Source organism: Paramormyrops kingsleyae, chromosome 7 (assembly GCF_048594095.1).
Source record: "Paramormyrops kingsleyae isolate MSU_618 chromosome 7, PKINGS_0.4, whole genome shotgun sequence".
Taxonomy (NCBI): Eukaryota; Metazoa; Chordata; class Actinopteri; order Osteoglossiformes; family Mormyridae; genus Paramormyrops; species Paramormyrops kingsleyae.
Window position 1 is genome coordinate 8345671 of NC_132803.1, and position 27566 is coordinate 8373236.

The following is a 27566-nucleotide window of genomic DNA, read 5'->3' on the forward strand; positions in this document are numbered from 1 at the left end:
GCACCAGGCAAGTTTCTCCTAATTTTCTAGTGATCACATTGAGTGAGTGGATTATGGTGGCATGTGGCATTTAGTCCAGATCGCCCTGCTCTCTTAGGGAGGGTGGTGTAGCCAGAAACCTACAAGCACAAGCCCTTACTGTAGAGCAGGGTGGGGATCCTGATCCATGGAGGGCCGGTGCTGGTTTTTGGGATGGCCTCTCAATCAGCCAATAATAAAGCAGCGGTTATCAGCTCCACACCTGGGGACTCTCTGTTATTGGCTGATTGAGAAGTCATCCCACCCCTGCTATAGAGTTAAGGGTAACCAGATAATCCATGTCAGGGAGGGCACTTTGAGTTAGGACAGGATTTGTAAATTACCATTTCAATTTTAAAAAGTCCTGGATTTCACTTCAGCACCGAGTTTTTGCTGTGTGCTGATTGGTCAGTCTCCTGAAATCATGCACGTGTCACTAAAGTTAAAGTGAAACAGCTGGATGAGTCTTTCAATCAAGGAAACAAACCTGTCAGAGCACAAGAAGAACTGAACTATTTTGCCAAGCACAGGAGTTTTTCAGTTTTAAAGTAGTTTGTAAAACAGGAGTAACTCAGAGTCCCTCCTGACATGGATTATCTGGTGAACCTACGCTGAGATGTTATTCATGTGTCTCAGCTTTACATACCCCCTCAGACTATCAGTGTCTCGTCATGTTCCATTTCAAAATGTGTGTTAAATGAACCACAGTTCTCTCAATCAATGGAAAAGAGAATATTCTGAGAGCTACTGCAACTTGTTTATATTTAAACCAAGCTATATCTGTTTCTGTCTTTATGAGAACATACAGTAGATAATTAAAGGACATTCCGCAGTAAGCCTCAATCATCTAAGGTTGCTTTTGGTTGAATGTATGCCTGGAATAAACTTGGACTCCATTTATTCCCTTTTCCTAACTTTTCCTCTTCATGGTTTTGTTTCATTTTGGCCCTGGTTTTACTCCAAATAAACACACGTAATTATTTTTTTAATTTAAATTAAAAAAAAAAAATCTTGGTATATGTTACCGACGGGCATTTCATTCATTTCCTTTTTTTCCCAACTGAATACGCCTCACAATACAAAACACTTTCCTTTCAAAAGAAGAATTCAGCTCCCTCCCTTCCTCCTCGATAAACCTGCAGCCAGTAGCCGGATGAAGGGGAATTTAACCTCGTGCCTCCATAAAAGTCTGACGTAACATTTTAACATCTAATCTATGAGACCGACTTATTGGATATTTTATTTTTATTAAGATCTCCATTTTATTAATCGAACTAAATGCATGTATTGTTCCGAGTGGTATATTGACGGAAAGGATCGAACGCTGAGTTTTTGGAAATCAAACAGTTACCCGGTAAGTAAAGCTGTAAATTACCTTGATTATACGTGAGCCGCTCGTCTGCTCCTGTACTATTGACTTTTTGTAAGTTCGTTTTCCAGACGCTATACCTTATGCTTAGTTGGGTGACAAAATAACTTCAAATTACCGCTTTAAATCAAGGCTTTGTTAACCATTCAATGGAATACTGGAAAAATATTGGTTGCCTATAATTTCATCTTTGAATAAACATATTTTTGTTTTTATTTATATATACGTCAAGTATGAAACAGTGTGTAAAGTTCATTGCCAGTATGAATTTGTGAAATGAAATAGTAGTATGAATAATTGCGTAAAGACGTAATCGGATTAAGAAGTTTTCCATTGTTTGGAGGAAATAATACCGCTGTTGTTAGGAAAGACGATCAACATTCTCATGGAGGAGCGTCGGTGGGGAAAGAAGCCGCCGTGAAAGGGGCTGGACCCCAGCAATGCTGCACATCTGGCCGGACTCGCTGCATCCGGGACTTTGTAATATTATCGTAAATAACTAACAGCGGCTAAGAAAGCTGGAGATATTCATTGCTGATGGTGACTTTTCCTGTTTTACCTGGACGGATCGGTCACATTCTTGGCCGCACGGAGACCGAATAATCGCGGAGGTCTGCTCCAGGCTGCTCTCCACCTGAAATCACTGTATCGCACTTGTTAAACACCTTTAATTTCACTTTGTTAAACGGCATTGCTTTGAATCTTCCTAAAGCAGGTCAGTTCCAGCTCCGTTATTTCTTCTCTTTCTCCAAAGCAATCTCTCACAACAGTGATACTCCGAGGATATAGTGTGACTCACTTCCCTGATGTGGGGAGCGTTGTAACGGCGACTCATCCATGCTGGCAGCCGCTAAACAGCTGGTTGGGGCTCGTGCTGCAGTGAATGAGCGATCGCGGCGCCCGTCCCCTCCTGACGTCATTTTCCACGTAAAACATCTGTCAGGAGCTTTTGCCTGGCAAGAGGATCTCTTTAAGTAAAAAGTATATTTAAAAAATCTGCGTTTTTCAGGGTTCGAGCAGAGAAGAGTGGAGTAGGTTTACAAACCCTACAAGGTTTGTGGCAAACAAGTTGTTTAGTGTAGCTGTAGGCGCAGTGGGCTCGTCTTTCTTACCCGGTAAGTGCTTCTTACTTGTGTAATTCCCTGATGTCCGATTTCTAAGAGTGTTTTTCACTTCCATGCAATCCCAATGGTTTCATATTTTAAAAGCTTGATAAAATATGTTAGGTGGAGCCCGGTAATAAAACCCTGTCCTTTTAAATGCCTTTCCATATTTGGATAAAAAAAAATGGGGAAGTGAGTAAATGTAATCCTGTATGAGAGTTTGGAGGTTATTTTGTGCCCGCCGTCTATAAGATAGCCGAAGTGGACCATTAATTTGAAACAGTAAAACAGCAGACAGTAATTTAAGGATAAAATTAAGGAGTACATTTCTCATCTGATAATGTATCGTACAATTTAAGGAACACTCGATATTTAGAAACTGCTTCCGCTATTTGCAGCCCAGATCTTGCGAATGTATAGTTATAATAGTAACGGAGAAAATGCGACGATCCATAGCACTTAATTAATGTGAGCCAGTGGCGGTATGTATGGGTTTTAGCCGGGAAATGAAACTGGGATTTAGAAGAATGAGATCTCCTTAGCGATTATTACGGCTGTGCTTAGTGCAGGGCAACAAACTGAGCGTCTATTCAATCTGGGGTGGGGAGGGGGTGGCATGGGCGTAAATTACTGGAGGGATGTGACCCCCCCCCCCCTCCCAATAATCTAAACCGGCTAATACAATCCCCACAATAATCATGTTTCCCCCTAAATGGATGGAGATTGCAACCCACCCAATGTTCAAACCAAAGTTACACCCTTGGCAGGTGGGAACGTTAAAGTTTGTCGACCAGGGTGGGGCATGATAAAGGTTGTTGACCAGGGGCAGTCAGGGTGACAATCCATTGAGTGGGCAGACGTCCCACCCACAGCCCTGGCCCTGTATTACATCATTTGTAATGGTTTGTGGGAAGACTTCCTGAACATTGCTCATCGCGCATGGGAGTCGGAGAGCTGCTGTCAATTTGTGGGAGACGCCTGGAAAGAGAGGTGGGATGTCTGTCATTCGCACAACACCACACATCCTTCTTTTAGAGTCTTAAGGGATGGTCCCTTAACAAATTATGGAAATCAATGCTCTCTACATTTGTCTTTGATAAATATGGTAGGCTTACATGCCAATACTAATCAGCCAACTTGTGGGCTGAGCTCAAATCCGAAACATTGTCACAGACGCTTGTGGTATCAGATTATTTTATGTCTGATTGTATTGTTTCAGAGCTGGCCAGAAACTAAAGTTAGCGACTTAAGTGATTTTGTGGTTAGCAAATGGTTGAAGTCGAGAACAGTACATGTCTTTCTCCCAGTTTAACTGTCTTCAGTTTTTATTGAAATATAGATTTAATTTTCAGTGTTACAAAGACTAATAAGAAAACACACTTACGAAAAGGTAGCGTGAGAATGCATGCAGCAGAGTCAATCTGCCTTATGAGCACGTTGATTGCATCAATTCTGGGCACATTTGTCATAATTTAGTTGTAACGTCATGTGCTGATTTACATATAGTTTGGCACTCAACTGTGAAGGAGACGTGGAAGATAATTAGGCTCAAACGTAAATAGTGACAGCATCTCAATTCCTCTGGGCTAAAGATTAGCAGTAGCCCACCATAGAGTGGCTGGGGCTGCCTGCCGCCCTTCGTGTTGACAGCCGGGTCTGACACACACGTTCATTGCTAACTGGGATGTCAGCCAGTCTGCCCACTGTGTCACATGTGACATTATCAGGCACTGGGTTTGAGGGTGGTATTGCATGTGATGGGGCGTATTCCTTGTGGTCAAAATAGTTTTTATAGGATTTGGTTAGTAGGCCTAAATGACACGTCATTGCTAGGAATTTTTGTGAATAAACGCCATTTAATCAATGCAGTCATAATTCTAATTTCTCCTCTACTCAGGCTGTGACTTTTTTCATTGTCACTCTCTTGCATGATATTACAAAAGACGGAGGGAAACAGTTTGTATCTCAATTCATCTTACTAGTATCACTGTTACTGGCACTGCAGATGAACAGTGACATTCTGATGTAGCCCAAATAGATTATCAGCGCCCTTGTTATTTGGTAAATTTGTGTTGTATCTCCCTTTCTCAACACCAGGGGTCAGGCTTTCCCCGTCGCTGGCTTTAATCTCTATTCTACAGCGCACTACGTTCTGCACAATGTGGCATATCTAATCCCCTGAACGGCGTAGGAGGGATTTAATACGATGAACTCTTGCACGTATTTGTTATACGCCGTGTACAATAGATCCAGAGTTATGCGTGTTGATACAAATATTGCTGCAAACAAATCATTTTACATTTCTGGTTCATTATCCTTGATCCTTGTTTTGATTAAGGCGAAAGGGTTTTGCTTTTACGCTTTAGTTGTGGTACTTAAATACTTTCGGTGAGCATAGCACAGTATGCATCTTAATAAACTTGCTGGCTACTTTAAAAATACTGACTTCTACTTGTCCTGTTATGTATCACTGGCACTCTATAGGAGATAAACGAGTAAGCGTTGCATTGTACCAAGTACATATGACATTAAACTTGAACTGAAGTAGTTTAAAATGAAACTCTGGTTAAATCTGAAATATATTCCCTAAGGTGCAGGGGGTACTGTAGAGACCACGCGGGCTCTGTCTTAGCAGAAGCGTAATCACCATGTTTTAATTCCGTGCCGGATTTCTAGAGCTGTGGCCAGTACTACGAAGCGGGGTTACTGGCTTATCGGGGTAACTTGTCAGACTACCTTAAATCCAACAAGTTACCCCGATAAGCCAGTAACCCCGTTTCGTAGTACAGGCCACAGGACACCGAGCGAATGTTGTTGATGTTTGGGTTGCGACCAGTAAATCAGGGCTTGCAAGTGACTCGCGCACCGGGCAACATGATCACAGATGGCCTGGCTGGGGCGCGATATGCTTCCTCCCCACTGACCTGGCTCCCTTTGTGCTTCTGTCCCAGATCGGAAAAGCGTTCAGTCGGTCACTAATCACTCTTGGCAAGACGCAAGCAAATGGGTGATATACTGTATATAATAGATTAACGGCACAGATAATTGTGAAATTATTCAGCCGTTTCAATGTTATTGTCATTTTGCTTATTCAGTGACTTAAGTTGTTAGCCGAGGATAGGGTGAATACATAAGCGAGTTTCATTACTTCGTTTTCCTTTATGTGTTTTTTGGGAGGGACTTTACCTTCTAGCTAGATCAGATATGTTTTCATTACGTCAAAGTGATAGAACCGGTTTGAACGTGAGAGTTCAATTAGAGCTGACGTCCAGCTGGTTTCAGAGTGTTGTCTGGACAAGCACAGAAGTCCTTGTCGTTTTTCCTAAAGTTTGATGAATGCCGTCCATTTTCTCAGCATTTAAAATATCATTAACTATATTGACTCCATCCTCTTATCATAATTATACCGTATATGCTGCTCCTTCCATCTCTCACCGAATCGAATCCCTGCGGTCTTTAAATGTCAGTGTCATCACGCTATCAATTCTGCTAGAGGTACCTTAAATCTGTACTTTATATTTTTAAGGTCACTTACCAGCATAGAGTATAACACGACTGGATATTTAACTCTCATCTCCCGTTTGGCAGTTTGATTCATGCCCCTATTCATCCTCTGTCATTTCTGAAGTCTATGAACATTGTATACCTGCGTATCAGTGACACAATGTGGGAAAGAGATAGTGTTTACACAAGTGATTAACTTTCTTTAGCCGGGTGTGTTTCCTTAGCTATGCAAGGCTGTTATTCCATATTATTAACAGAAACATGAGCCGTGCATCTTAATTTAACTGGAATCTAGATGTGTGTGAAAGAGTGAGTAGAAAAGTTACATTCAAGACTGAAGCCTGGTTCTGTATGACTTCACCCTAAACTGTGCTCAAATCCATCTCAACTCTGTTTTTGTCGTCCTTTCTGACTCACGCTCACGTCTTTATTGTGCTGTACAGCCACTGTGCTGTGCAAGTCATAGTTTTGGCACACTTGCTGTACCTGTTTTTATAATAGTGGGAAGGAGCTGTAGAGAGTGACCTTGGGGCATTTAGAAAAGAGGGAGGGGGGGGCAGACCCATCAGGAAAAGTGAGCAGGATGAATCTCGCATGCATGTATGTCTAACCCCCCCCCCCCCGCCCCAACCCCCACCCCGCTCTGATGGCTCCGTCATCACTCTCGAACGCCATAGTTCGAGACCCGCAGACTCAGATGGGTAGATTTGAGAAGTGTGTCATGTGGTAGAGTTGGAGGAGGAGCAGGGGAAAAAAGAGGAGGAGAAGGAGGCGGAGACTGAGGAGGCAGTTACACGCACGGGTAGCCCTGGCTGGGACGTTGGGGGGAGGGACTGACGGAGCTGGCAGGGGATCAGAGCTTGAATGCTGTCAGACGCTGCGACGCTGATGCAGTAGCAGCAGAAGCGGCCACCTGGAGCACCGAGTGCCAGGGGACGGAGGCTGAGGGCCCCCCGACCCTGAGGAGCCGAGCTGTCAGCTGCGGGCCGCAGCACCCCCGGGGAACACTCACGCTCACACTCACTCGCGCCAACGCTCACCCGCTCACCTGCACATCTATCCCGTGACGGGGGTCCGCACTGTCGCGATGGGAGGATCTCTGACCCACCAGAAGAAGACCCCAAGGGCGTCGGGCTCCTCCAGACGCAAGAGCAACAGCGTGTGAGTGTGCAAAGCTGTTAATCTCTCCCGGTACATCATGCCCTTCCACCCGCAGGTGACCTCCTTCGTTGCTGTAACAGCTGTCACACTATTTCTCAGTTATGAAGAACTTCTCCGACCTCTGCCACGCTTCGTCGGTGAGCTGTCCCATCCGCTGTGGACTGGGGCCCGGGTTTCTATGCCCAGAGCTTCCCTCTGCAGCTTGTGCTGGGAGCAGGATTGGTGATGTCTGCCCCGGTCTGTCTGGGCTGCATTGTGGGCTCGTTTGATCATAATGGAAATGGACTTTGATCGCTCTCATGTTCTGTTTTATTGCTGCTCTGAGAACCTGCAACTTTATCTCAAAGCTGCCCTTAAAGGAAGCCTGTATTTACCAAGGTGTGCGAACAGGTTGCGCCTTATAAATCTGGGCCGTTTTAACTGTGTCAGTGTCTAAATCGTTGTATTCTCTGTCAACAGATGAAACCTGCCACTCTTTGAAGCAGTAGAACAGGTTGTCCTGCACTCAACACGCAGGTCTTTCCCTAAAAATGCATGATAGCTAATGCAGAAGAAAAAAAAAAAACAAACGCGCAGGTTCTGGGTTAGTTTTGCCGGCAGAAGCTGCTGCGTCAGTGACTCCGTGTGTGTTTTTGTTTGTGTGGACAGTCGCACATATTGATCTGTATCTTAAAGTGTCAGTCAAGGAGCAATTACAGATCTCATTATCAGACGGTGGTTTGGCTGTGATGTGTGACCATGGGTGACTGGCTGGTGGGTGTGGCAGCTGCATCTCCTGAACCTGCTTGTCGAGTGTCTAGACTGTTACCACGTCTGATTTTGGATCAGTTTTCACTGATCCCCTTTCTTTCTGTGTCATTCAGCTGGTCTGACATCAGTGCATCGGGGCTTGTGCTTAGCAAACTTCCAGAACTCTCTAGGACTTGGAGGACTAGGAGCAAAAAAATAAAGATCTAGCTTTTAAACAGAATGCATTTAATAAGATCTCTCGCTTTATAAGATTGACTGCCATTTTTTTTAGGCATTTAGTAACTATATGTAATGAAAATGCGAATATTCAAATTTTTCTCTTTCGTGTGCTTCATTTAGCTTCAGGACAAAACAACCTGACTATACTGTTTGTTTTTTTTTAAATTAACTGAATTTGCATTTATAAAAGACTGGTTGTTCTTCATTTTGAATGTATCTAATGATTATTTAGCACTGTGTTTGAACCCGATTGGTCCCTCAAGAATTTCTGAATGTTGACAGTGAGCCTATAGGGAGAATCGGCTCTGCAGACGCAGGGAAAGGAAACATTCAATCACGGTTTGCCCTCCTTTTCCTCCTCAGCGAAACGGTGGCAATTTTCACCGATTCTTCTGGTCTAATTTGTTCTCCTGTCTCCTATCCTGACCCAGTATTTAGTGCGTGACACTGACTGACTCTGAAAAAACTGCATCGCTCAGGCAGTAAACCTCAGTATTGGAACTGTCCTCCATGTTTTGCTTCTCCACAGAATTTCCAGTAATTTTATCTCTGTTGCTAAGATGTGTAAGATTAAGATGTTGCGTGATACAAAATATAGCATTCAAAAATATGATAAAAACAAAACATAAAATAGAAATGTAGTGTATCAATACAGGTATATCTGAACAGTACTGGGTAGTAATGTTACTGGGGAATACTTTGTGTGCTCAGAGCCCTGGGTGATGAGCTTCCTCTGGAGGTCTAAGCTCAAGGCAGCCTCAGTGCTGGGATGTAGCTCTTGGAAACTCTTCTGAGTTAAACAACTGCACTTCTTATTGTCCAAGGAAAGTGTACAGTGTTTGCATAGTGTTTTAGCAACCTGATTGTCGTTTATGGTTCTCCTCTTCATGGCATCATTGGCTCCAGTTGGGTTGTATCAGGCTGTGACTAAGACCATACTGCAACCTGTGACTAAGACCATACTGCAACCTGACCTTCCATGGGATCCCATCACTATTAATAACATCCACTGCCAGCTACTGAGCAGCTCTGGTCTGAAAAAAAGCCATTGTCATCAGAGTCAGACGTCGTGCAGTAATGCGCAGTGATGTAGTGTTGGAGTAAGTGGGCTGATGCACTAACAATCCTCTTCTCTGCACCACGCAGCAGTGCACTATTTGCATGTTGGAATGCTAACTGTGCTTCTGAGAAGTGGCCACAATGTCTCCCTGTCTCCCGGCCGGCTCATTCGGATCAGCGCTGAAGCCTCGGCACCAAAAAGAGATGCTGATCTCTAATATGATCCCAGCGGTTGTCAGGCCGAACCGCATCCTGGCTTTCAGCTCGCTGTGGCTACTTCATGTCGCTTTTGAGCCGCCTAGTATGATAATTGAACCGGTTAAGCTTCCCCTTGTAGATCTCAGGTCTTTCTGTGATTTACAAAGAGCTGGAGAAGACTTACGGTCCACTTGGGCCGGTGTAGAGAGCCTGACATGTACTCTGTGCTCTTGGGCTGTCCACCAGCATGGTACCTCCTCTCTGCTTCTCAGTACAGGTCTCTGCAGCCATCTGGATTCTGAGCAGAACTGGAGCACACCTCTACACACGTGCCGCCCCCCGCCCCAACCCTGCTGCTCCTCCATTGATGGCCCAAGGGATCCTATAATTAATTTCTGCTGCTTTACACAGTGGGGCTACAGCATCCATCAGCCTAACTATGATGCTTGGCTGTGACGTGTAAGATGAAGGCTGGAAAAGGCCCCAGACTATCACATGACTCTTGTGCTTTCTTCTGGCGCCCTCTGGTGGACAGTAACACTCAGAGGCACTCATCTGGATAGAGGACGTTGCAATGGATCAGTTTAGTGCCGTTTAATTCTATACTTTTTTATGCTTCGAGAGTTATCACATTCAGTTGTCAGATATAAAGTATTCTGGGCTTTTAACAAGATGGGCTTGGCGCTTTTATTTATCAGAAGGAACTCTGATACAGGAGTCCTTGTGTTGCGTAGGCTGGTTCCGACCCTGTAATGCCATTTCCCGCCACTGCGTGTCTCTGTTCTGCTTTTTTTTGTGATTTATTTATCTCTTTCATATCCATTAGCTTCAGCTTATTAAGAACTTTCATGAGCTTCAGTGTGTAGCAGCAGGATTTTGCTGATGTGTTTGAATGTCTTATTTTTGTTTTTTGTAGTGTGACTTCGTATTTGTATACTTGTCAGCGGCTCAGCAGCAGAGTTTTTGCTGCAAGGGCTTTAAGTTGTAAATGGACTTGTTGATATTTTTAAAATCTTTAAGCTTTGAATTATGGGGGAAATGCGTATGTCTGTGTGTCAGATGTAATTTAGTCTTGGGATAAAAGAAATGACTGCCTATTAAGACATAAATTGGACGTAGGCTAGGTTTTTAAGAGTTCCGGTATGTTCCTGAGTCTGTCCTGAGTGAGACAGATAGCCTCAGCCCTTGTGGACAGAGAGCTCTGCCCAAACTTGCCCCCGTTCGCATCGCTTGCAGATAGAATGGCGGATATTGATGATCAGGTGTCCGGGATAGTCTGGAATCTGAGCCGCTGTGCATAGACACGAAGCAGCAGAAGGTTCTAGAAGCAGAGAAGCTGCAGGCCCATGAATATCTTCACATTATGTTTGAGGTGATTATGGAATAGGAGTGGGTTCTGTCCTGTTCATTAAACAAATGTGTAATTGTTCTAGGTGCTTGTTTGCCCTGTTTTACAGTGGTTGACGTAATATTTATGTTACACATTTTTCCTGCTTGAGAGCTTTATTATAGCACCATTGGTGTATTTACGAAACAGCAATGGTTTTTTTTAGGATAAATCCAGTTACCGTCGCATGTAATTTTTATGACCACTAGATGGCCTTTCTCCACTTCAGTTCCCAACATGGTTGAATATGTTTGGGGTTTGAGGTTTTGGAGACGAAAAGAAACAGCTGAGCATCTATTATCCAGATGGGTTTGACAATTATCACAGCAATTTTTTGCGGGGGGGGGGGGGGGGTCATCTTTACCTGTGGCGATATCATGACAGCTGGCCCACCAAAGAAAACATGGGGGGGTTTAACTACATATGAGGGAGTCTATTCTGTAGTATGGTGAGGTTATACCAGGCCACCCTGTCTGGCCCTAACTGGTTTGCATAGCCATAACTGGGAACTGTGGGAAAGAGAATGGAGCTTCAGCACATTATGCAGATCCACACCTTTGGTTTTTTTATTGCTGTTGTTTTTAATTTTTTCTGTCAGATATTAAAACTGTATGTGCGTCTAGAGTTGTGACAGAACTGTTGTACAAAAACAAATACAGAAGAAAAAATTGATTGTTATGGAAGTTCTGTTGGATTAAAGCAGCAGCTAAATTATCTGGGCAAAGTGGTCATATTTTTAGGAAATTTCTAGGCTGTCTGTAATTTTGTTGACTGTGCTTGGATAAGCGGCATCTGGGGGAATTTATGAATGTTCTTCCATTGTTGATACATTGTGGCCAGAAGAGCAGGATACAACTGTGGCATTTCCTGAAATACCCAGCATTCTCCAGGATGTGTCATTGTGACTAAAAATAGCGCTACCTTCTGCCTTGATGCTCACGGCATCAGCGCCCCCTCTGCTTCCCCGAGGAAAGGCACCAGTCTTTCTCTGCTCGACTCTGATGTGTGACACTAAACCGGCTTCGTGCAGCCGTGGGCCGGCCGGCTGCTCCTGTCTGCTCCAGCAGAATCTTTAACCCCATTTGGCCATTTGTGGCTTTTTCCTTTATGCCCCCCCACCCCTCTCCCATCTCGGTCCTATTCTAGCCTTTACTGGCTACCTGATGCACTCTTTCTTGTTCAGTCCTGCTTTGGATTAATTTCATATGGGAGCAGACAAGTGCATTGTGGGAAAAGTTAAGAGGCATTCTCACAGAATATGGAGGACAACAGTAACTCTCCTACTAGATCAGTAACTGATAGCACAAGGGGGAAAAATGGCTCTTTTTCCACCTCTGAGGCAGACTGAGAGCTTTAATCAATATTAATTTGTGTGCATGATCAGCAGGCTTTACCCATTTGTTTCCAATCTATTGACCGCTGGAATGACAGTGTGGAGAGAAGGTTAAGGGAGCTGGCTGTTTACCAGAGAAGTGTCTCCCTGCTTCGTTAAGGGCAGAGCAGTGAGAAGGGTTTGGGGGGGGTTTGGATTCCGTTTCAGGCAGCTGGTTTTTCTCCTCGGACGGGGCTGGAGGAACTGGGGCTGACAGTGGGGCTGACAGTGAGGCTGACAGTGAGGCTGCCAGTGGGGCTGCCAGTGGGGCTGACAGTGGGGCTGACAGTGGGGCAGACAGTGGGGCTGCCAGTGGGGCTGCCAGTGGGGCTGACAGTGGGGCTGACAGTGAGGCTGCCAGTGGGGCTGACAGTGGGGCAGACAGTGGGGCTGCCAGTGGGGCAGACAGTGGGGCTGCCAGTGGGGCTGCCAGTGAGGCTGACAGTGGGGCTGCCAGTGGGGCTGACAGTGGGGCTGCCAGTGAGGCTGACAGTGGGGCTGACAGTGGGGCAGACAGTGGGGCTGACAGTGGGGCAGACAGTGGGGCTGCCAGGCCGACTCCGTGGCTGCGTGTGTCCTGGGGCTGACAGTGAGATGGGTGACACTCCCAAAGGCCACCGAGGGGTTGGAAGTGGCTCAAAGGTCCCCTGATCCTTCAAGCCAGAAGGACTCGTCTCAGTAGCACAGTCATAGCAGTCTTCACCTTAACAGCCATCATGATCTCCTACTTTATGACCACACTTGCAGTACCGAATAGGAACAACATCTCCTCTTCAGGCGAGGTTGGCAAAAATGGCTGTCCTGCAGTTTTTCATTATTTCAGTATATTGAAAGAGTGTTTTTCTCAGTTATGTGATTTTTTTCGGAGGGAAATTGATAATAATACATTTCCCTACTTGGCTCATCTGACTCTGTGAATAGAAATCTGTCGAGATGGCAACTGTCGCTAACACGCTAAAGCTAACAGACCTGCTGTGCTTCTGTTGTGTTTGTACAGACAGATGGATTTGGGCCCATTCAGTGGTACAGTTGGTGTCAGGTTCTAGCTTGGGATTTGGCCCCTGCAGGTTCTAAGCAGGAGATCTATCACCTCGCTACTCCTGTACATCACGGCTCTCCTATCGGATTTACCAGCTGAAAATCACGACCTATCCAGATGCCACAGCCCGCGTTGCTGGGGGTGGAGGTGAGGGTGTGGGAGACTGGGGCGGGGAATTCCTGACATTCTTCAGATTCACCTGAGCTTCTCCACCTTGTTTTTCCTCGGCCTGCTCAAAGCGTGTCCTCGGAGATGAAACGTGGAGATGTATGACACCAATGAGCAGTAACGGTGTAACAGAATCCGTTTGAGGTTAATAGGTTGGGTCTACAGTGCTTTAGAAACAGCAGCCTCATAATCAGACACAGTCATGCCTCCCAAGAGCGCTAGCAGTGACTGGGAAGCCAGACCCTGTAAGATACGGAGCGGGAAAGTCTCCGCGGGTGAGGAGGACGATGCCGCCGGATCTGATCCGTGGCGAGATGCTGTCACAGCCGTCCTTCCTGGCCAGGGGAACTGAAATGCAGCGACACATGAATCCCAGACGGATTTGTTCTTGTCAGTTTTTCCTCAGGCTGTAACAGCTCCCCCGAGGGCTGTTTAAGCGCCGTAGATGAAAGAGTAAAGGGAGCAGGTCTCTGCCTGTTACAGCTTCAGCTGCCGCTGCAGTCGCATCTGTTCTCCGTCTCCTGCCTGCACATTTGAAACCCAAAACCCTTTGGTGCTTCGGTCTTGCTGAGTTATGCAATGGAATCGTAGGCTCATCAGATCCGGGCCTCTTAAGAATCTCATCTGACAAATGGGGGGGGGGGGGGGTCGTCAGCCCTAGAGGTCTGAAATATCTCCTCTGGTGTTTGCTGTGTGTAGGAAACGATATCACTCCACAGGTTGTCAGAACCACAGTGTGCAGCTGAGGTGAAAACATGGTACAAAGGAATATCTGATGGTACATTTCTGGCACATGGCAGGGGAACAATGTAGTGAGAGACTGTGATTTCATTTTTAGTTTTTTCTGTTTAAGTCATACTGTGAAGCTTTTTCCACACCGTTGGAACGTTGGAACGACAACGAAAAACACATCTGACTAGAACACGTGCACGCAAGTCTGACATATTTTTAGCACAAAGGGGAGGGGAAGTCAGCCACCCACTAAGTCACCTGGGGGGCCTGTGCTGAACGGGCAGGGCAGCGGTTAGCGTTCCTCCTGTGGAACGCGCCCCTTGGTCTGCTCGCTCTTCCCCTACGCATGAATGCTACAGACCCGCAGCCTTCCTCCCATTCAGAACGGCAGGGCCGTACCATTTCACGGCAACAGGGTTGACGAGGACATGCGAAGAGCAAGCCCTGCAGCACTCAGAAACTTCCACTCCCTCTTCTGTTTCACAATAGGCTGGCCCTGAGTGAGTGTGCGAGAGAGAGAGAGAGAGCCGGTGGAGGTGGGGTGAGGGCCGCTCTCCGAGGAGCGGAGAGCCAGCTGATGTGCAGTGCTGTGGTATTCTGAGCGCGCTGTGGAGCAGACTTCCTCTCGGCGCCGGGGGAGAGGGGAGGCAGAGAGACAGGAGCTAGCAAAGCCTGCCGGAGGTGAAGACAGCATGCTGGTGTTGACGGAGACGGGCTAGAGGAACGGAGACCACACCGTGGGAGTGACAGGGCTGGCTGAGTAACAGACACGACGTCTGCCCCTCAACAGAGAGAGAGAGATAGAGAGAGAGAAAGGAGGAGAGAGAGAGAGCGGAGCCTCACCGATCGCAGAGACCCGACTTACCAGGAGGGAAAGCCTCACGGAGATGTCGTGGCTGTCACCCGTGCAGTGGGCCAAGTGGACCTGGTCAGCAGTACGAGGTGGAGGAGAGGGCGAAGAAGAGGAGGAAGAGGAGGAGGAAGGAAGGCAGGGAGCTGAGGGGGAGCCGAAAGAGGAAGTGTTCTTTGGTGACGAGAAGTCTCCGGGCGGCAGGCGAGTTTGTTTATGTGCTGGTTAGGAAGAGTGTGTTCCGAGTTGGGGGGGGGCGACAGCGTGGGGTGAGGACTGGGGCAGAGGAGGCTGTGTTGGGGGAGGGTCACCCATCGGATTGAGGGTGGGGCTGCTCCACCTGTGTGAGAAGATGCCTGTGCGTGGTCAGGGTCGATTCTCGGGGGGGGGGGGGGGGGGCTGACGCATCTTCTTGCCACTGCTTCCCTGTCTGCCTCATCGTGGGCACGATCTGCACTGGTGTGGCAGTGGGGATTTGGGGTCCGTGGCGTGACCATATGCTTTCTGGGCTCCAGAATAGCGATGGCCTCACGCGAGAGCTGCTCTGCCTGGGCCGCCGTCCCTCTGCCTGTTTACTGCCCTCAGATAACAGCCTGCTGAGGTTCCTGTGCGTCTGCCGAGAGACACCGAAGGCAAAGAAATGGTGGCCCTCCCATGCGGCCTGGCTGGCAGAACAACAAGGAGGCGGGTCCACACTGTGTCAATCAAACTGTAAAGTGGTTTGATTGGGCAGCTAGGAGCCGGGAGGTTAACGGAAAGAGACTGGAAGGCTTCCAATTCACAAAGGGTCCTAGATTGACAAATGTGGTTTTTAACTCGAATCGCCTCAGTTGTACCGAGTTGTATTGCGTTACACAGAAGCTAAAAAACATCTGTGAAAAAATAATCCAGAACTCCTGATGTTTTTGCCTTTCCTCTGCAAAGACAATCCCTGGTGTCAGGAGAATGTAAGGATCTGAGGGTTCGAGCTCACCCGCCGTTTGATCTGTCCGCAGCTCGGACTCTGAGGGCCACTTCGAGACTCCAGAGGCGGAGAGTCCAGTGCACAGCGGTGGGAACAGCACGGCAGAGCTGGAGGACCAGGCCAGTGGCAGCCCAGGTGAGAGCACCCAGGTCGGCTAACGCCATCCGCCTGGAGTCATGCACCTCATCTGTCATCAGCCTGATGTTGCCACGGCAACCAAAACAGGAACGCAGAATCTGCCGCGGGCACAGAGTGTACCGTTAGTGCGTGTTACGTGTGATGCAGAAGCCGAATCCCTCCCCCGTTCCATCCAGAACTGGCCCGGTGACATTTTAACATTATGCTGTGTCCAAAGACGTCGGGTTCGTCCTGCCGTTCCTCTCCCTTGGGAACTGCCCATTGAACTCCCTCTTTTCACATGTCACACATGTGGTTACATCACCGTACTGGCATGTCCCTCTCAGCCATGATCTGTGACCTTAGCGTCACCCTTAACATGGAGACTGAAGACTTTGCATTTCTTTTGTAAACATGCCTACTGTAATTATTCTGTTTCTTTTAAAATTTTTTTTTTGTTTGGCTGTCAGCATATTAGACACTTCACATGTTTGAACCTGCGATTAATCGCATTAATGCGACGGCTGAGGGTCAGACGGTAACCTGGCTGGTATCCGCGCCGCATCTCCTGCGAGGGAGCTGACTCTGCCGGTTCGCGTTTCGCACGGTGCTGCTGCAGATGGCATCGGCGTGAGCTTCCACGCAGTAAATCCTGCGTCGGGCTGTGCAGGCCTGGCCCGATGATTTCCGGCCAAACTGGAAGCTCCGCTCCCTCCTTGCCCAGACCTCGAGCTGCAGAAGGCATCTCCTCCCCTTTAGCTCAGGACCATCGCAGGCGTCCTCCTCTCGCCTTCTCCTATGGAACATTCCAGAGTATAATTCGCATAGATCCGAACCCGAAAGACAAGTTTTACGCCCCCTCTCTCCCCCCCCCCCCCCCCAAGACTGTTATTAATATGACATGGAAACATTCTTTCACTGCAGAAATAACACATACATTTTTCCTCCCCCGTTCTTGGTTTGTTTTTTTTTCTGTGGTTCCCAGTGCTTCCAGTGCGTAACAATGTACTCTACTTTATACGTGGTCCAGTTCTTCCCCCCGTTCCTGTCAGAATAACCCACCACAGACTCAAAAGTTTCTGCTTGTCATGTTTTCAGTTTTATATAAGCATATTTGTGGTCCTGAGAAGGAGGACAGGACACATGCAGCCACGGACACACGCAGCCACGGACACACGCAGCCACGGACACACGCAGCCACGGACACACGCAGCCGCGACACACACAGCCACGGACACACGCAGCCGCGACACACGCAGCCACGGACACACGCAGCCGCGACACACGCAGCCACGGACACACGCAGCCGCGACACACGCAGCCACGGACACACGCAGCCGCGACACACGCAGCCACGGAGTCGGCCTGGCAGTTTTTCCGGTTGTCCTTTGCGTATCAGCATTACAAGCAGAGTACATTTCAGGGGTGATGGGGGGGGGGGGGGCACATGCCACTGGCTTATGTGCTTCATTAAAGGCTCATACCAGTAGCTGCCCATCTTCTGCAGGAAAGTCTTTTCCTCTCCAGATTCAGATTCCCACCACACATAATGATCTCCCCAGTAGGGATATTTTACGAAATTGCACTTACAGCTGTCTGACAGGGTGTTGTTAATGAATTGCCCCCCCCCCCCCCCCTTGGAATACTTGTTGCATAGATGCTTTGTCTGGTTAATGGTATGATGCTTTTCAAAAATATATATGAAGTCAGCCAGCTGGATTCAAGCAGGCGAACCAACCAACCAGCTTCTATCTGGTTAATTAAGAGGAAGATCTGACACCAAACACAAGGCTGTGGACCCCCCCCCAGCTGAGAAACGCTCTGGTTTGAGGGGATTCATCACTTTGTTGTTCCGCTCCATGTTTGCTGTGGCTCCGTTTGGACTGTACTGGACACAGGAGTGGAACAGTTTGCCCGTTCTAAGTTCATTCAGTGCCGACTTGAATGATCCACCAGAACCGTCACCCCAGAACCCCGCTGTGATGGTACCTTTCGGAGTGTTCCCCATCAGCTTCTGGCCCGTTGTGCTTTCATAGCTGTGCCTGGCTGGTTTGGTTCCTGCAGCACTGTGTTTGGATTGTGAGGGCTGCTATTTTGCAGCTATTTTGGGGGGGGGGGGTGGTGGTTACTGAACCTCCCCGCTGGCACAGCACTCCATCATTAAAATGGATCAAAGCCTATGATGTGGAGGCCTGGTGGAAACTTCATGGAAGATGCCTCATGTCGACATTGGGACTGAAGTATATCTTCGCTTTGAAACTACACTCTCTGCCTCTTTGCCATGTCTGTACAGCTGATGCTTTCTGAGATAAATGAAGATGCGCGGTGAGTCATGCTAAGTCTGAGAGATAAGACGTTTGTCATAGTCAGCCATCATCCTGGACGCCATTTACAGGACCATCGGTTTCTATGGAAACCAACTCGGGGTTTTGTTATTTCCTCCGTACTTGTCGCATGTGTTTCCCTCATCATGCTGCTCTCATCTTCCCATCTAACGTAGCCGTGGGTTTGCAAAACGGCTAAACTGCAGAAGAGGCCCCAGATCTTAGCCGGCTTGCTGGGAATAGAGAAGACCGGAGAGACATAAATTACTGTCAATTTAATTCATGCGGTTTGAAGAGTGTCTGACTGATGTCCCAGGGGGCATTGGCAGCTTCTGACAGCGTGACCTTTTCAGGCTCCGGCACGGCCCGCTTTAAACACTGCAGGCACATACTGTGATGTGCTTGCTGCTGGTTTCGAACCCTCCCACAGAGAGAGAGAGAGCCTGTAAACGTTTAAAGCCCTCTGCGCACTGGAGGAACTGTGCAGGCTTTAATGCTCCTAACTGTGACCACAGCAACCGTGCTCTGAGTCTGTCTGGCTGCTGTTCAAGGGAAGGATGGAGACAATTTAAAGATAAAGGGAAAGTAGGAGCAGGAGTGGAACGGTGACTGAGAAGTGGGGCAAAATCCTGCAGAACCACGGAGTGGGACTTTGGGGGGATTGTCACCTCCAAAGTGATGACAGGGACACTGCGACAGAGGAGCGCCAGGCCAGCTACTGCTCTGCTCCTCCTGCCTGGCAGCTCAGAAATCAGGAGAGAGAGAGAGAGAGAGAGAGAGAGAGAGAGAGAGTGAGCAGAAGGCAGGGAGATGGAGATTTGGCAGCCACCCGCCAGTCTGACGTGTCGGCACCCAGGAGCCAGGTGTCGATGGCTGTCCTGTCCAGCAGCCAGGTAGAGAAGGACATTCGGTCTTCTTCTCTTGTTCCTTTTTGAGGATCCACTGCGACGGCCTGGAAGCCTGCAGTCCCACATTCTTTGTTGTCTCTGTGTTTTTTCCCTCGCGTTCATAGTCCCACGCACACAGATGGCTGACAGCAGTCCATGCACGCGCCCTGCAAAGCCTCCGGCACGCCCTCCTCTCACTGCAACACCAAAGAGGGGCGTCGGGCCGCATCTAGATCAGCGTTTTCAAGCAAAGCGCTGCAGCACATGTGGCACACTGGTTGAAAACCTCCGTGTGTCGTGGCAGAAAAAAGGTTGAGAAACACTGATGTAGACCTCTGATGGATTTACAGTATCATGCTCACCAGGCAACCAGCTGTTACTGAGCAAAATGCTGTAACTCCAGGGACTCTTGCACTTCAGGGGTGTTTAAGTTTAAATACAGCAGAGCCTGGTTAGATTAGATTAGTCCCTTAATGCTATATGCTAAGACATACTTTGTTAAAGGAGGTTTTTGAGACAGTTTGCTGGTGACTTTAATACTAGCCTGTGAAATTTCACTATTTTGTGCAGCAAACCTTACCTTTGTGTCTGCAGGCCAGCGACAAACCTAATGTCAATTACTCCGGCAACCTAGCAAGTGTGTGTGATCTTTGAAATTGTCTCTGACTGAAGTGGGTGGTAGTTCTTCATGCATGGAAGCCAAACAGCAAACCAAACCAAACGTCAGCCGCCCGGTCGTGGGCCCCCTCCCAAATCCCTCCCTCCGTCCCCTCTCTCACTGCACCCCACTGCTGTGGTTTCCGGAACTTTTCCAGGGTGCTGGGGGGGGGACGGAGCTGGGGTGGGGGGGTGGCATTCAAATATTAAACTCTGTGAGGTGGGGGTTGGGGGTGCAGAGGCTGAGTACCGCTTTTTGCCCTGGGAATCGGGGGGGTTGAGTGTCTGGAAGCCTGGAACCTGACAAAAAACAGCAAATTAGAGGCATAAAGTTACAGAAAAGAACGAAAAGTTTAACTCTGGCATAGAGTCTCTGGAGGGCAAAGGTAGGTGTGTATAGGGACTGTAGCGTAGCCTCGATAATGACGCCTTTGATATACACGAGCAGTGTTTCCCAATCCGGTGCTCAGAGACTTGAAGTCGGTCCATGTTTTTGCTCCCTCTGAGTTCCCTGCCAGTCAGTCGACATTTTTGCTCACTACCGAGAGCTGGGAGGGAGCAAAAACTGTCTGTGAGTCCGCAAGGACCAGAATGGGACACATTGTACTTGAGTATCACACATCAGGCAGTTTAGCGTTAGTCTCTGCTTTCCTTCCTCTTAGCCACAACTAGGAGAATCTTGCTTGCTAGACGTGAGTAAAGTCACCAAAGCCCTCAAGTATAACAGTGTCTCCATGCTTTTTGTCATCGAACGAAAATTTGTTTGTCAATTATTGTTTTTTAATTTAACACAGCCCTCACTGGATATCGTCAGGGAGCCGGTCATCTCTATAGGACCCACCTCATCGTCATGGAAAATAGGCCCCCTTTTATAATAGGGTTAGGTCCGTTATTGTTGTTCATAATGGAATGGCCTATTTACCTTTATAAACAAACATCTACACCAGAGATCTGAACATTCTGGAGTCTGCTTGTGCAGTTCATTGGCTCCCTCTTTGTTTCCTAATGTGTTTTTTGTTCTGATTTTTGTGCTTCTAATCAGGAATCATCACAGTGCAGCAGTTTACAGCCATGATGATTACACATCACAAACGCTTGCTTCTCCTCCTTCAGCTCCAGGCTAATGCCAATATGTCAGCATCAGTTCTCGCTGTTTCTCCACTTGAATGCGTGCTGTTTGCTAGGCAGTAATCCCAAATGCTCCCCTGCCACAGCGATGACCTGTCAAGTTACATTCGAATAACTGATGTCACTGAGGTGCACTGGTGTCACTCTCTTGTGTGATAGAAGAAACCATTACAACTTGAGAAATATTCTACACAATATGACCTTCACCACACCATGTTCACCTGACAGAGAAGATTAAAAATCCCAAAGATTAAATTTTGCTACTTTGATGATACCAAACCAGATGCATATTAGATTATGATGTATAGCTTTATTTTCTGGGGATATATGCACATGAGCTCATACTTGAATCTTGCGACTGAATCCTTCTTTCCTTTTCTTCAGATATCCAGGAGAATGTCCAACAGGTGACCTCTGATTCTGTTGTGCTTCCAAACCCATCAGTGAATGAAATCTCCAACGATGAGCTGTCTTTAATACCTCCATCCGGCCTCATGGGGGATGCAGTGGGAGAGGGGGAGGCCGTTGAAATGCTCATTAACATGGAGGGTGACCAAAATGCCCCAACGGGTATGGAGACCACCTCAAGTCCAACATCAGAACTGAAGCCCCCCAGCAGCCCAGTAGAAGTTGGCGACAAGCAGCTTTGCAATGGACACACTGAAGTCAAGAGCAGTAGCGTGTCAAAGGCCAGGCCCCCCTCCTTGAAGATTCCATGTACGCTGAATGGGCCAAGTCAGGGTGATGTGGAAGATGAGATCCCCATCTCAAAGTCCAACTATAACTTTGACCCAGACCTGTACAATGACAGCATCAACCCCTTCACCAGTGGCGGCTCTAAGGTCCGAAATTCCCCACCCCCTTGCAGTGTCAACACCGGGGAAACAGAAGTTGCTGGAGACCTTCCTCTGGACGCCAAGCCTGTTGCCATGGAGTTTGGTGTGGAGGACAATGGGGAGATTGGGGTGGCCAAGAAGCCAATAGCACAGCGGAAGCCGGGTAAGAAAGCAAGCAGCAAAGTAACCACCAAGAGACAGAAGCCCAAGCCTGTACCTGCCCCAGAATCTGCTCCAGAGCCAACAGCACCAACCAGCCTGGATGAAGTCCCCATCCCCAAGACCTCATACAACCCTGACCCCAGTCAATGGGATGACCCCAACTTTAACCCATTTGGGGGCAACTCCAGAACGAGCAGTTCTCCAGTGCTCGCCAAGGGGTCTTATAACTTTGACTCCAACAATTTTGATGACTCTGTGGACCCCTTTAAGCCCTCCAAAAATCTGGCTGTGGTAGCACCCACAAGTATGACCAAGAGGCCAGACAATGAACTGGAAAGTAGGAAAGTGGAGCTCCCCCTAGAGGAGGATGTGAAGGGCACTCAGTCGCCAAAGAAGAACAAGGGCCGAATGATAACGTGAGTCCACACTCCGACGTAACGTTCAGCTTTGGCTTACCGGTGCATCGCAGCTAGTGGATCAGTTAAATAAGCAGCCCCCCCCCCCCCCCCCCCCCCCGAAATAAGACCGTCCGACTTACGGACAACTTGTACTTGCGATTGGACTACCATAAGGCCTATTATACTAAAAATTCAGTTAAATACAATGGTTCATAATAATGGATACATGCACTATTTTGTGACGCTCATGAAAACATTGTGCAGCTTCAGCGGTTTGTTGGCTCTAGATACAGTACTGTACGCTACAGTAAATATATACTGTTTACGATGACAAACATTTAACTGACTGACACTAAATAAGAACCGTATGTACCTGTTCAAACCTACAAATTTGACTTAAAGACAGACTTAGGGGACCGATATTGTTCGTAACTGGGGGACTTACTGTACCGATGTTTTACTTTGTTTAAGCCATGAAATTGGCTCTTGGATAAATGAAGAGGGTTTGCTTTTTAAAATACCGATTGCTGTTTCAACAGTGGAGGTTTTTTTCCATGTCAATGAATATTTCCTCTTCCAATCCTCTCCACCAATCTCTTTCTTCCTCTTAATGAACTAGCTTGTCTCTGCTTATAGCTTTTTCCTGTAGCTTACTCTCAACTCTTTTTATCTCTCCTTCCTCTCCCTAACCGTTGCCTCCCCCCTCACCCTCATCATCCTTCTCTCCATGCCCTTCCCTTCATTTTGTTTGCATCAGGACAACCGAACAAGTGAGATTTCTCTGTTTTCTGTTGTAAGTACTCCTGCTACCCCCCACGCCACAAAAGAGACAAAAATCATGCCTTGCCTGTAGCCTGCCTGTAGCCTTGCCTGTAGCCTGCCTGTAGCCTGCCTGTAGCCTTGCCTGTAGCCTGCCTGTAGCCTGCCTGTAGCCTTGCCTGTAGCCTGCCTGTAGCCTGCCTGTAGCCTTGCCTGTAGCCTGCCTGTAGCCTGCCTGGGCTCTGCCTGGGCTCTGCCTGGGCTCTCGCTCTCGCTCAGCTTGCCTCTTTGAACGTTCTTGTTGTCCCCACTTTGCATGCCGTCGTGTGGAGATGCCTTGTTTGTGTGCGCAAGCTGCTGTCGTTGCCTAGCAACATGCTCACCGTCCTTCATCTTCTGCATCAGATCCAAACTGAATATTTTTATTCCCTCTCTCCCTATGATTTCACATTCATAGTGCCTCCACTGTGCCATATTTTGGTTGTTGCTGCTGTTGTTGTTGGTGTTTTTGCGCTGTTTAAAAAAATCTGGATAATTTGAGAGATACGGCGATGATTTCACTGCATCCCATTCACAAAGCGACCACACTGTGTCTTGATCTTGTTTGTGATCATTCCTTCATCCATTTTCCTCATTGAAGTGTTCATATGTACATCCAGGCGTCCATCATGCGCTATTTTAAACGGATGGAGGTTTAAAATATGTCTGAAAAGCGTGGGCTCAGTCCCCCTTTGGCTTTCAAACCCATGATGCAGATCCTCTATGCTATGTTTGTTGTCACCAAAGTAGAACTGGGGGGTACAGGGGGACTTATCCCCCCCAAAAAACCCACACAGCAAGGTTTAGCTTTAAATTGTCCCCTCACTTTATTTTCTCTATAATGAGCCAACTGGTATCTGGAAAGTAATACATCCAGGTGGAAATCTTAATTTTTGTAAACTTTTTTAGATTTTTTTAAATTGATATCATAGATTAAAGTTCATTGTTCATTGGTTGTTAGCAGGATTTGTGGGAGGGACAAAAATATTTGACCCGGTATTAAAATAATATTAGATAAACTTTATTCATCCAACAGGGAAATTCTTCAGATCCACACCCTCACTCGTCGTGTTGAGAAGTAACATGCCCCAAAAGCGACAACGTAAACCTCATTCCAGTACATTTCCCCACAGTCCTCTCTGTCTATCAACCAATGCTGTTGTCCATAGCAATTCCCAGTAGACATACATTTAATGGAAGCAATGGCCAGCCATGGGCACAGATGATCTGAGGGACGGGACCCCACGATCACCCCTCAGTTTAGATACAAATCCCAGGTTCTCCCAACAGACAGAACCTACATTTCCTTGAGTGCTATGGTGTTGTTATTTAATCAGTATCAGTTGCATTATTGTTCATCTATTTCATCATTTATTATACAAAACATTGATATATAGTAGGATAGAATCTAACCAATTAGATGTTTATCTCTTTTATTCAAAAAGGCTTATAAATGTACATATTTACAGCTAAGTATTTATATTGGGGGGTGGGGTGACTCAAGCCCTTATTAGTGGTTTAGGTTATAAGACCATGATCTGCTCCCTATAAGTATGTCATTTTGCCTCTGTTGGTTACCTTTAGCCAACAATGCTAATAGTGACCAGCAGACTTCTTTAGTCCTGCCCACTCGAGATACAGGGATATGACGTACTCTGTCATCATGTTCATATTAACCAGGAGCAAACTGAATTTCTGATCCATCCAGGACCCAATCTGTGTTCTGCAATTTTACAGCACAAAGGCCGAATACAACAGACACCAAGACCTAACGTTAAATTTGTGTTTCATTGTAGGGGTGCGTGTAAAGTCAAGAAGTATGACAATCAGGCCTTGGTTTTGGACATTTGTGGTGAGGTAAGATGAAACATAATTGAACTGGTATGTTAGGAACGTGTTTGTGTGCTTCTGAAAACCAGGAAAGGTATCAGTCGTGCATTGGTGAGCGCAGTTACACTGTGTCCTGATTCCAGCAATTGTAGCGTTGCAGCCTAGTGCCCAGTGTCACTCCGCTCTGGTTAGGAGAATTTTTTCTTGTAAATTCCAAATTCACCATGATCACTGTATTGCCCTGCTGTTTCTCACCAGGTGAGGGATGACTCATCAGCTCCGGCCTGCTACACATTAGAATGTGGGGGTTGGGTATTTCATAACAGATTTGCGATTGCCTACAGGGATTGGTGTTTGAAATATTGTACCATTGATGCCTTTCCCTGCTCCCTGAATGTCCGTCCTCAGACTCAGCTGTGCTGACATTTCTGTTTTTATTTTTATCTGTTATCTCTCACTTGCACTGGGTATTGAAGCTATCAAACTGAGTTATGAGCCTCACTGCCCCCTGCCCATACAGGAGGACGAGCCAGTGGTTCCTCAGAATCCCGGCACTGTGCACTGCGTGGGCCACGCCACTGATGAGGAGAAGCTGGCCTCCACAACGACAGGGCAGAAAGCGGGAAAGGCCAGCGAAGAAAGGACTGTAACTGAAGAGGCAGTGGAAGGTGAGCGGAGCCGCTGCACGCCAGGCTTTGTCGACATCCGAGCGATTGGCAGGACAGCGGCAGAACCCGCCCTGATGCTGTTTGTTTGTTTTCACTGATGGAAGCTTCTCCAGGGCAAGAGTGAGTCATCAGCCAGACCCAGACTCTCCCAGTCCCCCAGCTGACACACCCGTTGCTACTTTCCAACTTTCCTTGTTCTCCCATAATTTCCCCGACTTGAACTACAAATTTCCTGCATTTTCCTCGATTCCGCTACTCTGTACTTTCTCATTTTCTCACAATTACCTTCTATCCTGACCTGATTTTCCCTCAAAGGCCACCCAGCATTCAACTCTTGGCGGTTCCTTCATCTCCCTCGCATTCTCTCTTCAGTCACATGCATTCTGAGAGCATAAACAGGATGTATTGACTCATCAGGTCAGTCGCTGAACTGGGGCAGAGTTAACAAACAGGCCTCGACTGGGTACCAGTCCAGAGAGATCACTGCCGGGAACCAGCCTGTCAGCTTTCGCTGGTTTTAAGTGGGACAGAAAAAAGCTCTTTACCTTTGATGCAGTTTAGCTGCACAGACAAATTCCATTTACGCATTAGAGGGATCACCATAGTAACAAGGCCAATCCCTCATCTAGCTTTGCAGACCCTATAACCTCACGCTATGAATACAGACGGCTGGGTCAAAGAGAACTGGTGCATTGTCCTGAGCTGGGTTATAGACCTCATGTAAAACCCCAGTGCAACGTTATGTCATTGTTTTTGAACTGTCCTGATGGTCAACACCATTTAGCTGAAGTAGCGCTAAGATCTGGGGTTAAATGCTGTTTATGAGTCACTTATTTATCTGCATGTTACAGTATTACTTCAATCCAGACATAACCTAGATTACATAGATAGCAAGTATCTGATTTGCTAGACCTGGACATATGTAATGAATATGTGGTGATTTTGTGGGAATTCATATATGGATAGAAATATTTTTGAACATTGTTTTATTGGTTCCATCGGTTAATATATCTAGTTAGCATGTACTACAACAAGCAGTTGATTCACACAGCCACCTTATAGGGGCATAGAGTATGTCCATCAGACCATCTGTGTACTAATAATAATAATAATAATTTATTGATATCTGTGGGGAAAATTCTCTTTTTGCCTACTTGATCTTGCTCTCCATGACACACTGAGACACATGTCTTTTTGTCAAATAAAAATATTTCTCTTTATAAAGATAAGATTTGCTATTCCAAAGCCTTTTTCCAAATATAGTTGCAGAAAGGATGAGGGGGTCGTCTTATTATCTGGGTCGTCTTATATTCGGGCCAATACGGTATTGGCAGGCCCATCGTGAATCGTCTGCATCACTACAGTCATTCTGCTTCCTGCTTCACAGATCCTGCGCCCAAATGTTGATGTGAAACTCGAGTTATGACCGCGCGATTGGTCTCTCATGCCATCTAGTGGACACCATCGAAATGACGCTAGTTTTATTTTTGAAACGCGAGATAAATGTTTCAGAATGAAGGAACTTGAAGTAAACAGTACAAAATAAATGATAAAATATCATATATTTTAATGGAATATTTGTTGGTCCCACCTTCTGGTTGGCATGCTTGTGTCCTGCCCTGACTGTGTGTGTGTGTGTGTGTGTGTGTGTGTGCCTGCGTGCGGGATGGGGGGGGGGGGGGGGGACGGGGATATTTGCAACATCGTGGGGACATTTGTAAAACCTTTTACTTTTTAGCTTGTAGGGACATTTTCCAGGTCCCTACAATATAAATCTCAATTCTATAAAATTTGTGTCTGCAGTCAAAAGTCCTATATTTTGTTAGGTTACTTATGCTTAAGGTTAGGGCTGGGTTGGGGTTAAGGTC

At 47.0% G+C, this 27566-nt stretch overlaps 1 protein-coding gene across 6 annotated transcripts in view; it reads left to right on the forward strand.

The window, feature by feature from the left end:
* The first annotated feature begins 1168 nt into the window (after positions 1–1168).
* Positions 1169–27566, forward strand: part of LOC111837757 (transforming acidic coiled-coil-containing protein 1-like) — a 33063-nt gene continuing 6665 nt past the window's right edge. Inside the window, exons 1-6 of one of the 6 annotated variants that reach the window (XM_072714189.1) lie at positions 1169–1372; positions 15925–16028; positions 21391–22420; positions 23160–23195; positions 24997–25057; positions 25551–25698. In XM_072714189.1, the coding sequence (XP_072570290.1) occupies positions 21501–22420; positions 23160–23195; positions 24997–25057; positions 25551–25698 (1165 nt within the window). In that variant the 5' untranslated portion in view covers positions 1169–1372; positions 15925–16028; positions 21391–21500. Of the gene's footprint in view, positions 1373–1861; positions 2103–2308; positions 2503–6838; positions 7156–14584; positions 15134–15924; positions 16029–21390; positions 22421–23159; positions 23196–24996; positions 25058–25550; positions 25699–27566 lie in introns of those variants that run through there. The other 5 variants (XM_072714190.1, XM_023800076.2, XM_023800075.2 and 2 more) reach the window with 5 other exon arrangements.